Here is a 19,431-nt window from a genome sequence, read left to right on the forward strand (position 1 = left end):
GTATGCTCCAGCCACCTGCAATTCTAGAATGTTCAAACTATATACGATACTTATTTAACTGACTGAACTTAGCTGTACATAGGTAAACATAGTGTATATAGGAAAACACATTGCACATAAGTAAATAAGGAAGACTCAGTACAATGTTACTATATGTATCAGATTCTACTACCAAGTAAATAGCTTTCTTTATCTAATATTTTAAGTGTTAAGTCTCAGTAATGTTGCCTTATGGGCCCAAGTTGTCTCAGTAATGTTGCCCTATGGATCCAGGTAATGGCTGAAAAGGGTCTGCCGACAAGTCCATCTACCTGATTAACAAAGTGAAAAATAAAAAAATAAAAAAAACATTATGGCCTGAACAGTAGACTTCTGGATGCATCCTGGGCAAAATGAGTTCTTATAAGGGTGATGTCAGGGAATATTCCTTTTAAGGGGTGCCTGTGCATGTGCTAATCTGGGTGATATATATACTAAATCCAAGGATGTGAGACTTCTAGGTATTCCCCTTACACCAAGGCACACTAATCTCAGAGTTAGCTTCTATAAGTAGCAGGAGTGCAAGGGTTATGTCCCCCCACAACAGGTACTGCAGGGGAGGCAAATGTCATTGCATAAATGCCTTAATGCTACTATAGGAAGTTTGAACACTGACTATATTTCTTTAATATTGCAGTTTTTTAAATGTTTCTAATATCATCTTAATGCTTATGTAAAATATTTGTAGTAATCAATCTGACAATATTTTGCAATATTTTAACTGTATTGTAACTGTTATACATATTTGTATATTGCATGCCTTTTGCCTAAGTCATGGTTGTAAGGGGTCATTAGATTAACTTATCCATCTGGAAAAATGTACAAATAAATAAGTTGTGGAACATGAAATCACAAGTCTCAAAATTGTGGTTAGGAGCTCTATTTAAGCCTGGGTCACTTGCTGTCCTCATGCTGCAGTGTAAGAGTAAATATTGTATTATCTGTGGTTAATCACCGGTGATGCTGTTTACAATCAAAACACTAGGGCATGTATAAAACTGACAAGTGCAAATCAAATTTTATTGCAATAAAATCAGATATTTCAATTTTCTGATCACAAAAATAAGTCTGATGTTTCTATACCACAGTTGAGAGCTGTGATTTCTCTTATAGAGCCTTATAAAGTTTTGTAGGAGCTATAATTTCAATGAATAGGTTCATAGGTACGTACTATGCTTTTGGCCCTAGGGCCTATATAAGCCTAGCCAAATGGTACCCTGGCTTTCGCCACCCAAGAAAATTATTTTCCTGTGCCCCTGTTGAGCAGAGCCACAGAAGTGATCCTCGGGGTGAATTTCCTGTCTCCCATCCAATCATCAAGATTTTTTTGAAGAGTGCTAATGAGGAGCTTTGTTTGCTATAGATAAGTAGTTTGTTCCAGAGTATGGGAAGTCTCTGAGATAGGAATCTATCCTTCTAGCATGTTCTGATTATTGTGGTGACAAGGTTTAGGTCCCTAGTGCGTGTAGCTCGGAGGGATTGGGATTTCTTTAAGTGGAGCATGTTCAACAACTCTGGTTTTGACATAGCTTTGTATGTTAGGCAGAGATCACCTCTGAGTAGGCGATATGCGATGGAGTAAAGCTGGAGTTTTTTGAGATGGTCTGCGTAGGGCATCTGTTTGAGGCCGGTGATCCTCTTTGTGAGGTATTTCTGTGGCCTTTCCAGTTGTTGTAGATGTCTTGTGAGGTACATACCAAAAGGGGTGTTGTACTCTATAATGTGTCTAATGAGTGACGAGTAGAGGGGAACAATGACCTCTTTTTTCCTGGATGAGAAACCTTTTTTGATGAGGTGTGCCACGTGGAAAGATGTCCTGACTACTGTGGCGATGTGATTATCAAAGGAGAGACTACTGTCCACCTGTGTCCCAAGGTCTTTTATCACACTTTCGGTGTTAGGTAGACTACTGCCTATGTGGTAGTTCATGGGTACAGAGTTTTTACCAAAAGGGATGACAGTGCCCTTTTTGGCATTGAGCTTGAGGCCATGGCTTTGACACCAGGCATCTGTCTCAGTGAGGCCCTTTTGTAAGATGTCCACATCATTAGGAGTTTTGATTATGGCTCCTAGTTTACAGTCATCTGTGAACTTTGTTAGCCAGAGACCTTCTGTGTTACCTGTACTTCAGAGAAGTAGATACCAAACAGAAGAGGACCCAGGACTGAACCCTGTGGTACTCCACTTGTCACTAGTCTGAAGCTGGATTTGGAGTCTGCTACTTTCACAGTGTGGGTTCTGTCAGTGAGCCAGTTGGCAACCCATCTTGTGACATAGGGATTTATACCTAGTTTAGTGAGCTTATCTATAATTCCAGAGTAGGGGATGGTGTTGCAAGCCTTGGCAAGATCTAGATAGGCTGTGTGGACCACGTTACCCTCATCTACGGCTTTAATGACCACTTCAAAGAAGTCTATCAGGTTTAGAAGACATGATCTGCCTTTTACAAACCCGAATTGGGTAGGGTCCAGAGTTTGGAGATTACCAATGTCATTGTTTATAAGTTCCATGATGATACGTTCCATAGCCTTGCAGACCAGGCTTGTCAGGCTATTGGGGTGGTAGTTCCCAGGGTCCGTGGTGGCTCCCCCTTTGTGGAGTGGGATAACCGTTGCTGTGCGCTATTCAGTGGGCACAAAGCCTGAGGTGAGGCTATGATTGAACATGGCACTTAAGTGGGGTGCCAGTTCATTCTGTAGTTTATGTAGAATGCAGCCTGGGATGTTGTCAGGTCCCATGGATGCTGTGTTCTTGGCTTTGGAGAGTGTGGTTTTTTACCTGTGCAGCTGTGATTACAGGAACTTTCCATTCTTCCGGTATGGAGATGGGCCCTATAGGGGATGAGAGGGGGGGGTAAAGTTAGCACTGAACCTATCTGCCAGATGTTGGCAATATCAGTTGGTTCTGTATATTTAGTGCCATTATGCTGTAACTTAGAGCAGATCTGAGTGTTGCCATTGAGATTCTTGACATAGCTATAGAATGATTTGTGGTTGTCATTAGAATTAGTGGCGATTTTGTTTTTGTAACTAGCTTTGGAGGATTTTATGAGGGATCTCAGATTCTTACTGAGGCTGACCAGGGAGTTCCTCCAATCATCCATCCAAGTGACACAACCCTTCAGAAGCACCCCCCCCCCAATGAATGTTTCCATGTGGTTTCTGGTCTGAAGCAGGGATTCCAACATAGGAGGGGCATCACAGATATGTGTCTCATAACTCCTGTTCATTCCCCCATAGCTCATCCAGTGCCTGTGTCACTGGTCAAGGTGGATCACGTGGTCGTAGTTAGGGCTTTATCTGTCTGTTATAACAAATATGGCATTATTTCAATTTTATGTTTAGAAACTGTAGATTTCTATGGAAGCATGAAACTTCTATGCATTGTGTAAGAAGGGTTTATTCTCAGAAATTAAGTATATTTTTACTGTTTCCTGCATGTTATTACTGTTGTTAAATGATTTTTATGGAATATTCTGTATAGATTTATATTAATCTTTCCAGTGTAATTTACATATAACACTTGACCATTCTAAGTTAACTCATTTAATTTTAGTAATTGTTGAACAGTAACTTTTAGCTATTGTCTTTGTATAGTCATCGGTTTGTATTTTTATAGTATATAAACCTTGTTTTTTTCTAGAAAGTTGCAGAAAATATTAATTTATTTAAAAGAAAATTGACAGTGCATCATTATAACTACTCATTAAGCTATCGGTGAATACAGAATCACTTTCAATTCAAAATAAATGCATTCATGCTTTCTCAACAATAAACCAGCACAGTTCTAGATGTTATGGTTAACATGCACATAGTATACCCCTTATCTGCCTACGTGTAAAAATGCAAGCTCCACACTAGGCAGCAAGCCCAGCTGTGCAGCAGTTTATAGCAGGAATACCATCTGCTTCCTCATTTTCTGCAATTCTGCATGCGTCATGCTCATCCTTGTGTCTGGCAGCAGTCTTGAGCATGGCATAGCAATGCTGTCTGACATTCAGAACACATGAGCCAGCAAGTCAATCATTTCTTTAAAATTTTCATTGTCTTATGTTTGCACATATATATGGTCAAATTAATGGCCAAAAATGGCTGAGGTACATGAAGTAAGAATATGAAATATCTACTTAAATTATGAGTTTAATCACGTGAAAAAAAAAGAGATGTCTTGGGAGGGAACAAAGTAGGAGGCCAGTAGAAATGATCATTTCCTTTTAAGACTGTGGTTAGATTATGCTTGAAGAGTTCTGATCAGTGTTGCCCACAGAACTCTACACACAGCTCCAGGTATTTTAAGACAAAGAAGCAAAGCTAGGTACTGATATACCTCTGCAGATTAGGGTGGAAAATTCAGGCATATTAAGTTAATCAGCCAGCAGTCTACAAGAATAAATGAGTATTTTCATTACACAAAGGTTATTAGGCCACAGTATATGGCAGTTTCTAGACTGCAAAGTGCAAGCATTGTCAGGTAGTATAAGATTTTTCCATCAAAAGTAATAGGGTGGTTAAAGGGCAACACTGTAAGATATTCATTCACAGAAAGAGTAGTCAGTGTGTGGCACAGCTTTTCTTGTTTAGTTGTGAAATCAAGCAGTACTCAGACTGTCAAAGTAGGATTAGTCAAATCACTAAGAAAGAATAATATTGCTACATTCCATTATCATATTCCCCATCCTATATCCTAGGATTGATTCTCACAAGAATCACTTATAGGTCATGTGTCATGCTGTAACTCAGTTAACCAAAACAAAGCTTAGGAGTATACTTGAAAACTGTCTGGCTTTTTCTTGCACTTACTGTTTAATAGGGACTAAATAAATAGACAGTGGTTTTCTAAGCGTTGAGCTATCATCCACGTATTAAGTATAGGTGTTTGTATATACCAAAGGGTGGCTACTTTTACTTGCTTCTGTCAAGATAACAGAACATAAGGTTTCATGTCCTTTTTGGTTTTGCAATGATCTTTTTTTTTCTTATAGCAGATGTATTATTACAATTTCTTGATACTGACACATACACAAATACTCTTCAGCTGTGTCATTATAATGATGCAAAACCCTTTCCTGATACAGCACTTTAAACAAAGCACCCCGCTATTTCTGCACAGAAAGCTGTGAGCAAGCCAATTAACTGTAGCAGTTGTCTGCACCTGTTCACACTGGCTCCATAAATTATGAAACCATTCAATTAAAGTACTTCAGGTGTTAAAATGATGAAGTTCCGTTTATAGCAAATGCAGTATGCACTGTGTCTTTAAAATAAGCACAGACAGTTGCCACACCTACTTTGATGTCTTAGTACTAGCACTAGTTAACCTAAAGGGAATCCCTTCTGCAAAACCAAATCAGACTGTATTGCATCTTGTCTATTTATACTGTGAAGCACTAGATTAGACTAAGAGACGGAGGAATGGGAGAATTTGTGCAAGACAGCCATCTCTGAGACAAATGATGAAACTGTGCCATTGTGGCATTTCTAGGATCTGCAGGATCCAGCAGTGACAAGTCAAGAGGGATGGTTGTACATGCAGGTCAGCAGCTGATGGAAAATTCAAACAATGCAATGTCGACTTCTAATGCTGGAGATGAATTCAGTTTTATAAAACCAGATTCTCTTAATACAAGTAGTGTTTTGCATCCCTTGAAGGACAATTTAGAAGAGGTATGCTGAGGCTTCATTTGCTTTTTGTCTTGTTTCTAGTTGTTGCAGGGTGCTGTGTAATCATTCTGCTGTTTCCATGCAAACATTTAAATGGACAGTGCTGTTTCTGTTTGATTCTGTGTTTTCTTTTCTTTTTTATCCTGCTGCGTTATGGGTTTGGGTCTCTTAGCAACTGAGTGGTTATCTTCTATTGCACTGCAATTCGTCCTGTTGCATCATATGATAGGACTTTTAGCTTATTAAGAGCTGTAATTCTCCATCTTTATTGGTAATCTGCACTGTCAGTCAGGTGTAGGGTATGTCTTGTAGACTGACCTTCTGAAGTATAATATTCTGCAAGTCATTTATGTCTGAAGTTAATGTGCTAATTCATTCTGTGAGATGTCTGGACCAACTCTCACAGCAGATCTTGGAAATGCATACATGAACTATTTATTGTACCAAACGCCTGTTTACATACACTGCATCTTGTTAAGAAATTACTACATCACATGGGTTACCAGCTAGTAGTGGGTTGTACTAAGTGTTTGCTTCAGATGCAGGATTTCTTGCCACTGTGGAATGGAACATCATGATTAAAAAATACAGGAAGAGGAAGATTATTCGGCAGCTGATGATATTCCCTCAGGCAGAAGGTTGGGATGATGTTGTCAAGGTACAAGTTTAGGAAAGAAGAGTGTCTGTGGTCGGTGTTTATATAGTGATTACATTTTTGCAAAACTATGCCTAGAAGGGTATAATATTTATTATGTCAGCTCTCCTTGTTTTGCAGACCATATTATGGGACTTTCTTATGCATGTTCTTGAATCTTAAAATGTTTGTTAAAGGTAAAATATTTATTTTTACAGTTGAGGGGAATTTCATTCTTGCCACCCTGCCCTCCCTCCAGTAAGTGTGAAAGATGTCAGGTTCCTATAATGTAGTCGAACTTTTACAAGTTCGAACCACATATGGTCGAGACCATAAGTTCGAATTTGTAAAAGTTTGAATGGAAATCTTCATAAGCGGAAGTTTCCATTCTGTTCAATGTGGTGCGATCTTGGAGTTGGTATATTTAAGTAGCAGGGGTGTGGGGGGTGCAGGGGGGCTTGCCCCCTGCTTACAACAATTTATTTTGTTGTCCGTTTTTTTCCCCCGTAGTCTAAGTTCTGGAACTTCGAACATAATGGTTCGACCATTAGGTGTTCGGAGTTATGGAACTTCGGCTATGTGATATAGACCCAAAGATGTCCTATAAGTAATTTTGTCTTAAATCAGGACTACTGTTTTCCTGTTACCCTGAAACAAAAATAAAGTTTGAAGGCATAGAGGATTGCACTGAGGGTTTCCACATCTGAAACCTGCTGAATAAATGCTTACCAAGATGAGGCCATGGACTGCTTTCTTCTTATCATAAGAACAGAAATTCAATTTATAATGTGTATTAATACATTTCTATCTTTGCTAACATTATTTTTGTTCAGCAGGGACATTCATTTTGGTTATAAAGGTAACATGGTAAGTATCTTTACTATGTATAATGAACACATGCATATTCTTTGGATTACTTGTGACTTCATTCTCAACTGTAATATGGGTCTTTATCTGCAGAAAGCAGCACAGCACTGTGATTCATGGGAAAGAGAGGTTAAGGGGTTAGGGAGCACAGTTTCAGTGATATACTTTGTATTGTGGGGGGGGGGGGGTGGACTACTTCCTTGATGTTCAGTTGTCATGCATATGTGCTCCAAGCAGGTGACATCTTACTCAATTCATTTATCAGTTTTGTAAAGTCATTATTTCTTAGATGCCTAAGTGCTTTATGGCCAGTATAACATTAAATTGCTTATTCTTCATCTCTACTTACTGAAAAATGACAACTAGATGCATCTGCCACAGCGGTAAAATAAACAAAATCAATAAAAAAAAAATGTGTGCAAAAACAAAAGGGACACTAAATTAACTTTTATACAGTTTTAATATCGATTGAGCACTTTTGACCATGAATAGGTCTTCTTCAGAATAAAAAGGAGTTTTAGATCATAGTTTTAATTCTGAAGAAGACCTATTTGTGATCAAAAGCTCTCAATTGATATTAAAATTGTATAAAAGTCAGCTTCGTGTCCCCTCTGTTTTTCCACACAGCGTATTTTTATTGATATTCTTCATCTCCATTTGAAACCTTACATAGCCTCCATCCTGTTTCTAATTTAAACTTCCAGGCACTGCAAGGCAACAAGTCTCTACTCCATTTTACCGAAATTTGCATCAACCATTGTGAATCTTTTACTGTTACAGTGAAGTCATCCATTGTGAATGTTATCCTGCAGTACACAAGCAGACATTATTTTTTTCCTGGAATTAGCATGCACTTATATTGGACAGACAATACTGGGTGAATTACTGCCAGCTATTGGACAGGTATCTGTGAATGTCTGCTGGATAGAGCATTCCGTCAAAGTTCCCAGCTAGGAAGTGAAAGTCTACTCTCTTAGAGTTCTACCTGCTCCTAGAGTAGGAAAGAGAAGTTGAAATGCATGATCCTACCTAGTCAGAATCAGGGCTTGCCCACAGACCCTTGTCCGTGATGGACGTATGCTAGTTGGGTAACAATAGTCTAACCAGACATTCTGTTTCATTGATGCTAAGTGCAGTCCAAGGAGACCCCTGCAGCTAATGGCCAATAACTAGAATCACAGACTGTAGGAAGACCCAGCACAAAACATTTGCCATGACTACATTTGAGTGCAATACAGTTTCATTTGTTTTAGTTAAGAATATACAAACACATAGAATGAGCTTGCATATATATCTGTTTGTCGTTTGCATACCCTATGGTTTCTTTTTAGTCCAGTTCTCACGTTTTAAGGCCATCAAAGAACTCATAATCCTTTCTGTAGAGAAAAACATCCAACATCGTCTTCTCATTTTAATAATCCTCCTTTTGCCACGAGTCATATCATCTCAACATTCCTTTCCACAGATATTGCCTACACAGATTCTGTCCCCACACTTTGTCGAATATTGTCTCCTCGATCCCATCTATTTTCCATACTAAAAGCCTCAGCCTTTCTAGCCTTTCTTTCTGGATAAGTCTGCATTCCCCTGCCCAGTTTGGTGCACCTTTTCTGAACCATTCATGATAGCTCCAGAACTGGTTCTACCCATATAAGACCTAACCAGTTACTAGTATAAAGGCAACAGAACGTTAGCTTTCCACATATGCTGCTTTCTTGTTGAGCTTCTTATCTGCTCTACAGGTCAGGCTTAAATTGTTCAGAATAGTTAAGCCTATACGTAAATGACTTCCATGTTCTTTTCCTCAGAGTTGCTGCAACCAACAAACTTGCAGTACTTTGCACATAAATTGCGACCTTTATTCCAGTTCACAGTAGCTGTCCATGCACTCATCATAAATATTATTTTCCTACAAGAACTCTGCATCCACTTTTTGTCATCAACAGCATATCTGGTTTTCTCCCTTAGTCCAAAATATAGTGTTTGTGATACAGATTCCCATGGTACTCCACTTACCACCCTCGCGTGTTGCACAGATCCCCAGCATCTACCATTTATCCTCCAATTCAGCCAGTTTTAATCCACCAGCATAGCTTTGCACTCTTCAATTCCACTTTCAGACTTTTGTGTGACCATTTCATCTTTGATCGTTGTCCTTAAGCAGGAGAAAACTATGTTTGGGAAATTTTTGATAAAAACTCCATGCTTTGTGACTGATGCGTTTGGTATAGGTAAGTGATCCTACCCTGCTTGTCTGGAATGTATTGTAGAATGTGCTCAGCAATGCAAAAAGCCCAACTGCAAAAATTTATAGAATAGCATTGTCACACTATGCTACCCACAGGAGGCAGCAAATGCACAGAAATGACATAACAAAGGTCATCCTGACTACCACAGATACATACAGAAGCAAAGAGAGACCACACAATGTTTTTAAAATGTAGCAAGTCCATGCACAATAGCACAATGAAAGTGCAAATAAGAATGTAAACACAAAGGTGTTAAATCTGGTTAAGGATGGACCAGTGAAAAAGTACAGACCTTAAGGAAATTAGGTCATTGACGAGGAGAACCCGTGAACACAAATACATACACACATGCACATAAAATCAAAGTCAGAGAAAAGGCGCTGCCACAGAAGTGTAACAAGAATATGGCAAGTGCATCCAGGAAAGATGCAAAAGTGCACCAAAGGGCACAGTACATCAGTGCACGGATTATCAGATCAGCATGCATACAGTACTGGAAGCAAACCAGGTAGTAGATACAGAGACTGAGGTGAGGTGCCTAGATTGGTGGCACCACAGTATGAGCTGAGCCATCAAGCCAGTTATACCAAACCAAGGAAAGAGAGAAGCCTGACAGAATGTGATGGCCACAGACGTAATAGGTATACATGTACTTCACTGCACTCCATTGTTAACACAGTGCTGTATGTGGCATATAACTAATTAATAGGTGTATACAAGACTAATGACCACTACGGCCCTTATAAGCCTAGCTGTGCAACCCGTGTGGCTCACAAATCTGATTTATATAGGTGATGATTCACTGACTTAGTGAACAGGAACAAGGTGCTTGGGGACAAGGGGTGTAGGGATACAAATGGAAGATGCACTCTGCTAATGGATGGGATGTACCTTTTGAAGCTTAAAGAGATGAGGTGCCAAAAATAATTGTGTAAAAATGTGGAATTCTAGGCCATGGCTATATTCAGGTAGTATGTAATGTGAATAAGAGTGTATGTATATACATAGCAGCATACATCAGGACAGGAACATAGCAACAATAATCCGGTTCCCTTATAAGTGTACCGAAGTAAATTGTGGGCAACTATGTTAAAGTATTCCAAAGTGGTATAAAATGACCTGCCATTGAAAACAGTGAAAATGGACATGTGCTGTTCTCCCATAGGCAGTTTTCATGCCAATATTTACCACTATACAGCAAACCATAGTCTGTCTGTACAGTTTTGTTCTACCTGAATAAACTCCAGAATGATGTTCTTCTCATTATCCATCACCACATCATGTGGCCGAAAGATGACATCTGTCTCATCAGGAATATATCCCATAGACATGAACATCTCCCTGTGTGTTTCCTGTGTTTGCTACATTAAGGAGAGATACACTATGGGTTGGAGCTGGCTGTTGGCTGCATGACTGATGTACATATTAATAGTATGCCCTGTAGATGGCACAGGTTGAAAAGTGTCATCCATCATTTATCCTGTTACTGTTGACATGTCCATGATCATCATTTTGATTGTGATGGTTGTCATCCATCATTTATTCTGTTACTGTTGACATGTCCATGATCATCATTTTGATTGTGATGGTTGTCATCCATCGTTTATTCTGTTACTGTTAACATGTCCACGATCATCATTTTGATTGTGATGGTTGTCATCCATCGTTTATTCTGTTACTGTTGACATGTCCATGATCATCATTTTGATTGTGATGGTTGTCATCCATCGTTTATTCTGTTACTGTTAACATGTCCATGATCATCATTTGGATTGTGATGATTGTCATCCATCGTTTATTCTGTTACTGTTGACATGTCCATGATCATCATTTTGATTGTGATGGTTGTCATCCATCGTTTCTTCTGTTACTGTTGACATGTCCATGATCATCATTTTGATTGTGATGGTTGTCATCCATCGTTTCTTCTGTTACTGTTGACATGTCCATGATTATCATTTTGATTGTGATGGTTGTCATCCATCGTTTCTTCTGTTACTGTTGACATATCCATGATCATCATTTTGATTGTGATGTTTGTCATCCATCATTTATTCTGTTACTGTTGACATGTCCATAATCATTATTTTGATTGTGATGGTTGTCACTCTGAGACCATCGTTTTTAACTGTCATTGAGAAAGGAACTATGTTTAGTGTTAGTGATGCATTATTAAATGGCATCATGGCACTACACTCAGTGACCTTCATAGTCTTGCATGTTCATTTAATGTGTTGTCTCAGTGCCTTGGTGGACTAAATCACTGCCTACACAGGGTGTCTTTGAGGCATGCTTCTACATTATATCATCCGGTGTCCTTGCTGTATTAGAAATGGTACAGTTTATGTTTTGCTGTGCCATTGCAATGGGATAAATAAAGGGTAGTCATGCTGCGTTTTAACCTGACACAGAATGGGGACCTGCAGTGGGATCTGTTGGGTGGTCAGGAACCACATTCTTCCCCTTTAGTAATATGACTGCCCATTTTCTTCATCTGGTTTTGCACTTCCATGTGCAGCACAAGTAAAACTTGTTGGTGTCGGCTCCTTCCATGCAATATTGGGAAGCCATCAACGTTCAGTTTTGGGATTCCACTTGCCAAAATTACAACAAAGTATATAGCCCATGGTGTCCCATGACTGTATAAATAATATCTGAACATATAACCTTTCCTGTATGTATCCATTAGGAGAACACTGTTGACCTGCATGCAGACATTTTTACAACCTTTATTAACCACAGAATGACCATGTCATTTTTGTCTGAACCTTTATGGGTCTACCTCCATTTGTAACATATTCCAGTTTTAGACTGCTACTGCTTGTTCAGCAGCTGCATTCTACTGTTCTGGATTTACGTACCTGTTGTGGATAATAGTTTATCTATTTGTTAACTAAGTAAACCCATTAAACTGTCTGGTTAAGTGGCTTGCTTAAAATCACAGTTTATAGTCCTAGAACTGCTGGATGAAATTTGATAACAGGTCATTGCATTTATACTCTGAACCAAACAGTTATACTGTTTATTTACCTTATTTTTTTTTTATTTAGTGCATTTGTTTATCAGAATTGTCCTACTGGGCAACAATCCAAACCCTTTCCAGATGAGGCCTAGGGAAAAAAAACTTTGAAATAAACAGGACAAATCAATAATTAGTACAACAGTACATATAAGCTAACAATAAGATTATTATATGATAGATATAAAATAAATATTGGAAAAAGGAAAATATATGCATTGAATAAACTAGGAAATGCTGAAAAAAAGCAGAGGAGAGGATGGTTAAGAAAAGAAAGAGAAATGCTAGGTTTGCAGAAAAGAGAGAGAGAGAGAGGAAATGTGGGAGAGGGGAATTTGGAAATTTTTTAAATAGTGATATTTACAGGTATTAGTGGATAGTAGTAAAGAGGGAAGGAGTAAATAGAGAGATGGGAGGATTGTAGGTGTCAGTCAATAGCTAGGTCAGAATAGTTAACCAGGAGAGGTACAAAAACATAGTCCTGTATCTGTTAATCACATCTTTCATTGAAATTTAAAAGGACTACTGCTTTGTCTAAGTGAGAGGGTAATATGTTCCATATTTTTGGACGCTGTCTTGAGTACAAGGATTCTCCTGCAAGGTTGCTTGATTTGATTGCTCTCAGTAAAATTTAATCAGTATAGTGTAGTAGTCTGCCAATAAAGCAGATTTGGACAATTTTTATAGACTAAGGCAATGTTCTGGTTTATAAATGAGTTTGTATGTTGTGAGCAGGTTAGGCGGTGCTTATGTTCTAGCCACTGGAATTACTTAAGGGCATGGCACTGATGTGACCTGTAGTGGTGGTATTAGTGGCACACATGGCTACTTTATTGCAGGATTAGCATAGTAAGGAGAATCTGTATAGAATCTGCATGCATGAGTGTTGTGGTAAGGAATTATACAGCAATATTTATTGGTGTGTGTTTTTTTACAACATGTTTATGTGATGGTCAGATTTCATCTTGTAATCAATCCTGACATCCAGAATTGTTGATAAGTTCTATGTTAGTGTTGTTGGACTAATTTATTGAAACATTATTTTGTGGTCAGATAGTTGCAGCCAAGAGACATAGACTAGTGGGTCATATTTTCTCTTGCACATAACCTAATTCACTGTAGTGAAAAAATGAGCTTGGAAGATGCTGGACAACCTAACTCATCTCTGTGCATAGTATGCCAGGACACTTAATGGGCACCCAAATTCATCCCAGTACAAAGCATGACAGGACGATGATGGACAACCTAATTCATCTCTGTGCATAGTATGCCAGGACACTTAATGGGCACCCAAATTCATCCCAGTACAAAGCATGACAGGACGATTATGGGCACCCTAATTGTTTTCGGTTTGTAACATGTTGGGGCACTATGAATTTAACTTAAATGTAGTATGCTAGGGCACTGATGGGCACCCAAATTAATCATACTGAGAAATGTGCTTCTAGAGTACAGATGTTAACTTACAGGCCACTTAATTCATCTTGTTTAACAATATGGTGGAACACTGAAATGAGCCCCAATTTATCTCATTGGGCTGCATTCTGCATCTCTCACACTCATGCTATTAAATCTTTTAACCAGACACTGGAAACTGACAAGCGCTCTAATTCAGTAATGAAATGTAAAGAAAAATTCATCTCAGCGGACAGGGTGCTGAGTCACTGTAGGACACCATAATTCATTTGACTGTCAATGCTGTTAGGATACTGAGAGGTACCCTAATTCATGTCACTGAGCAGGATGCTAGGACATACAATGACATCTCTGCTTTAGGGTGTATGGAAATTATAATAGTTTATATTCTTATCGCCTTATGTCTGGGACAAATGTCAATCCTTTTTCAGATGCAGTGACTCTGGTGTTCGTGCCAGGTCAGGGTTCCCTGCGTATCGCATACGACTAGTAACTTGTCATGGCAAACCTTTATGTTACTGTGCCCTACTTCCTCAAACCATAAACATTCTACATTTTGTGGACCTATACCACAAGCATACAGGGATGGCATAAACTTTGCTTAAAACAAATCATTCAAGGACTCATGCCCTGATGATGATGATGATTTAATTGGCTGCTACAGTGAATAAGCAGTGAACTATTCAGTGTACTTCTCTTCCACACGTGTCCTGTCAATGCCACATCGGCTTCTAGAGACAAGGCTTTGGCATATCTCTCTCTCTCTCTTATAAATTTGTTTGCAGCTGTTTGAAGCTCTTTCTTTTACCCTAAGCTGATTAGAATTGAAGGCAAATGCGGAATCTCCTCTTATTATGCCATTCTAATGCATTGGTGGACCTCTTCTGTTTCTAGGACTGAATCCTTCTTGGAAGAACTCTAGTAGGTATGATTAAGGACTTAATCTGTATTTCTCTCTTATGATGCTATATAGAAGGCACTGCATTTCCTGCGGATATGTGCCCCATACTCTCATAGTGTCTGCAATCGCACGTGCTGCTCTGGTGTTGCTGATGCCTAATGTTGGCTCAGCAGCTCCCTTATTTGGGTAAAGGTTCTTTATATTTGAGTCCATTTAGATTTATAGAGTGATACACATATATCTGAATATATGACAATGCAGTAATAACTGCTTCCATCAGTAGTTGCACTGCAGACACAAACTCATTGGTAACTGCTGGCATTAACAGTTAAAATTTAATAAGAAAAAACACTCTAATAACTTTTCTGGGGTAATGGGTAGGATACATTCTTGAAAGCCCCTTGTGGAGTGTTCACTCCCTTTAAATACTATCTCTAGGGTTGCTGCAGGTCAGGGAGAAGTTAAAATTTCTACAATAACCTTGCACTATTAGCATGCTAAATGCAGCTGTTGATGTACTGATCTGACTAACTGCAGTATCAGCTCTTATATAACGTTATCCTTCCAAATGACATACGGATGCCATTTTCATTTCCTTACACTTGTTCCTTCTTGGAATGATGTTCTAGAAACCTTTTTTTTTTTTTTTTTTTACACTTTGTTTCTCGTGTCCTATACAGATTTGGTGGCTGCCCCACTCCTCATTCTGTTTATGACTGTGGATATACTTAGAGGTATGGCCTCTAGAACTGGCCACAGTACGTTTTTGTGATCCGTTTGGTAGCTGACACTTTGGTGCCACTTTTCCCTTCCTGGAGTTTTTCCCCACAACAGTTACCTTGTTGCACTAGCCCTTTGCGATCATCAAACAGACCTAACCTAAATGAATTCTCTTGTTTTCTTAGTGATTACACATTCCCCTCATGTCCATCCTTATGCACAGTCCCTTGTTCCACTACATACATGTTGCTCTATGTTTATCTTGAAATCAAGACTTCCTGTGTCTTTGCTACCTCTTTAGCTTTCCCAGACGTTTATATTTACTGCACCCCCCCCCCCCCCCACCTAGGTGCTCATCCTGCTGCATCTCATCTGCAGAACTGTCAAATATGAAATGCATTACTTATCTATGAGTGTCTAAAACCACATCCTGAGTACAATGCTGCAGACTTGTACTCTCAAAGTGAATTTCTTTCTAATGGTGTCATATTCTCTACCTTTAGAATAGGCTATCAGAAGGAGTTTTTAAAATTTGTGCAAGGTTGCAATGGCAATTAATTGTATAGCTGGGAATTCAGACTTTCTGAATTAAATTAATCACCAAGCAAATAAATAATGTCTAGCAATTAGTGCAGAGGACTAAGGCTGTAAGCTGTTAATGAGGTATTTTCTATAATGCAGGGTTTGATTCCCACAGCCTTCATTTGGCTATGGAGTGATGTTAAGCAAGTCACTTAACCAGACAGTGCTTTGGAGTAATTTGGGAATTGGGCTAAGCTTATAGGTTCATAGGTGAATACTAGGCTAACTGCCTTGAAGGGCCATTTTAAGCATAGCCAATAACCCTAGATCAGAATCAAACCCTGTACTTCATGCCTATGAAGTGAAAGCCTTAACCATCATGGAAAACCCTCCTCATTAATGGTCTCCTGGACTGCATGTCTAGTAACTATCTATGAACCTAGTTATCTTCAACAATATCAGTCTGTTAGGCATATTAAATGTGTCCCATAATTTGCTTGTGTTTAAGTGTGATATTTGTACTTAATGTGTTTTATCTGCTTAAGCTTAAACTGCTTTAATAAAACTCATTAAACTTTATCAGTTAATTATATTGTAGGTGGACAGATTAATAAAGGGAGGAAGAGAACAACAAGGCTCAGCAAATAAGAATATATGGACACAAGACCAGTGAAGGATTATGCAGACAGGAGTGGTGTAACCCCTATCTGGTACTAACCTAACAGAAGGGATGGTTACCAGAGCAGTGTTCGAGTGTGGCATCTTTAAATACAGCAAATTTTCCTTGGTTCAGCTTTCACATTCAGCTGCCTGGGCCTGTGTAAATGGCTTGTCTATTTAGCATAACTCTCACTACAGGTGTATTCAAATTTTAATCAAAATTAGTGCAAACTGTTATCCATATGGTCATTACAAAATTTTGGGCTCTTTTAAGAACAGTCTGATGTAAAATTGACACCAGTGCATTTGAAGGTATGTAGGTTACTACATGTGGAACTAATTTTATACATATTTGATTTCTGGTAATTTTTTGTTCTTATAAGCTCAGGGAAAGCCTTGCAGCATTACTGTCTAATTGGTAATATATATATATATGTATATATATATATATATATATATATATATATATATATGTATATATATATATATATATATATATATATATATACACTGTACAGACCGTGGGGAATAATGACCTTGAATATAATAAATCAAAAGTCTGAAACTACTGCAGCCTGTTGCAGTAAATGTGACTTGATTGTTGAATCTTGCAGTTATGAATGGATAATCATTTAAACATCTCGTACATCTGTTTGCAATTCCTCAGTTTCCTGAAGTAGTCTCCCTTAATGTGGGTGGTATGTATTACACCACAAGATTATCCACATTGAGACGCTTTGAAGATTCCATGCTAGCTGTTATGTTCAGTGGAAGACATCGCATTCCAAAGGACACAGAAGGGCGGTACTTCATTGATCGGGATGGAAAGTATTTTGGGTATGCACATGTTCCTTTTACCTTTAAAATATGCTGCATGATACAGCCTCAATACAATTAATGCTGCTAAACTTTAAATGTTATTGTTAGGTCAGTATAACACACTGAATGTTATTTCCAGCATTTATGAAACTGACGTCTTGCAAGTATCTTCCTTAAAGATGCCATTTATGGTATCCTGCTACCCAAAAACATCTGCAAACTGGCAGTTTTTACTTCATTTTATTAAGTGCATAGAAACAATAATATTTTATCAGAGCCAGATCTGCATTTGCTATTGCAAAATATCTGCCAGTATAATTTTATGAAGTTTGAGCTAGTCTGTAAACGGTGAAAATGGTGTGGAACATATTCAGAACAAACATGTTGCATTCTTATTTTGTATAATTGTATTTCTTTACTATTTCACATCATTTTGGGAAGAAGATGGGTCATGAATATCTGTATGCATGTGTGTGTGTGTTTGGTTCTACTACATTACTTCGACACACCACAATGTCAATGGCCTACTGTTCAACTACAAAAGGTCAACATATGCAGATGGTCAACAGGTGTGACAAGAGTGAAAATCCCCAAGTGGCGGAATATTCCCTCTTCTCAGGGATTATACATTCTCAGAGTTAGTATATATAATTGGCAGTGGGTTGGGGGTGTAGGGGGGCTTGTCCCTCTGCAATAACAATGTAGATTTTTTTTTTTTGTTTGGTTGCATGCAACGAGGATTTTACTTGCACATGCATAGTTGACTGTTAGCATTTACATTGTAGACCTTTTGTGGTTGATATTTTTGTCATTGACATTGTGGTATGTCGACGTAATACATTACTTCATATATATAGCTATAGGTGAGATTACTTCGGTCAATTATGGAAATAGTTACTGTTTTGTCAATACAATTTGTTCAACAAAACAGCTAATCGACAATTGGGCGAGATCACTACAATACAGAGATCAGGGAATGTGCCCTTTTCCCCCTGTATTGTGTGATCTCAAAGTTTGAATATGTAAGTATCAGGGTTTGGGGGTACAGCCAGGTTTACCCTCCTGCAAAAAAGATTGCTTTTATACTTTTATAGTAGAAGGTTATGTCTCTGAGTATGCATATTTGTGTTGACTTTATTTTGCTGATGTTTAGTGATATCGACATTTGGGTGTGTTATTTATTTTCACTACACCTCTGTGTGTGTGTGTGTGTGTGTGTGTGTGTGTGTGTGTGTATGTATGGATCCCTAGTGTTTGACCAATACTTGGTTTGTCAAATGGTAATTTGGCCAAGTGTCAAAGGTAAGTGATGTTGGTTGCTAGATGGATGTGTATGTTTTGTATGGTGTGTGGTACTTTGGCCAAATATGGGTTTGTTTTTGAATCTAACCATGAAAGTTTCAGATATACACTTTCAGCATTAAAGGGTAGGTGTGTGTGTGTGTGTGTGTGTGTGTGTGTGTGTGTGTGTGTGTGTGTGTGTGTGTGTGTGTGTGTGTGTGTGTGTGTGACAGACAGAGGGGGTTAAGTTTAGAGTAAGGTCTAGAGTAGTTGATAGATCTAGTGTAGTGTCTGTTTGCTTGTTTGTATTTGTGGTGTTGGGAATGTGTTCAGTTGTTTCTAGGTTAGGGTTAGAGTTAGGGCAAAGAAAGGGGATATGTAATGCTGAGCATGTGTAATGCTCTGTGTGGTGTGCCTGTCCCAAGTGCCTTGTATAGTGTTAGTGTTACAGAAAGGAACTTTGTAAGGTAAGGTACAAGGGATGGGGTTAGGGACAATGTCAGAGATAGGCTTAGCACTCATTAGTAAGATGGTGCGGGGAGGAGGGAAGCTTACAACTTAATATGTTTCCAGTTTAATGTTAATTTCTGCAGCCAATTCCAAGTGTACAAAGTTGGTTCTTCACTTTATACCATAGTTAAAGA

The 19,431-nt window shown here is 38.6% G+C and overlaps 1 protein-coding gene across 4 annotated transcripts in view; it reads left to right on the forward strand.

The window, feature by feature from the left end:
• Positions 1-5,312: 5,312 nt before the first annotated feature.
• Positions 5,313-19,431, forward strand: part of KCTD7 (potassium channel tetramerization domain containing 7) — a 102,049-nt gene continuing 87,930 nt past the window's right edge. For 2 of the 4 annotated variants that reach the window (XM_044054235.1, XM_044054236.1), the window contains exons 1-2: positions 5,314-5,702; positions 17,355-17,524. In XM_044054235.1, the coding sequence (XP_043910170.1) occupies positions 5,556-5,702; positions 17,355-17,524 (317 nt within the window). In that variant the 5' untranslated portion in view covers positions 5,314-5,555. Of the gene's footprint in view, positions 5,703-6,103; positions 6,358-17,354; positions 17,525-19,431 lie in introns of those variants that run through there. The other 2 variants (XR_006362575.1, XR_006362576.1) reach the window with 2 other exon arrangements.

This window comes from Protopterus annectens, chromosome 13.part0, assembly GCF_019279795.1.
Source record: "Protopterus annectens isolate FY-2018-M chromosome 13.part0, PAN1.0, whole genome shotgun sequence".
NCBI classification, from domain to species: Eukaryota; Metazoa; Chordata; order Ceratodontiformes; family Protopteridae; genus Protopterus; species Protopterus annectens.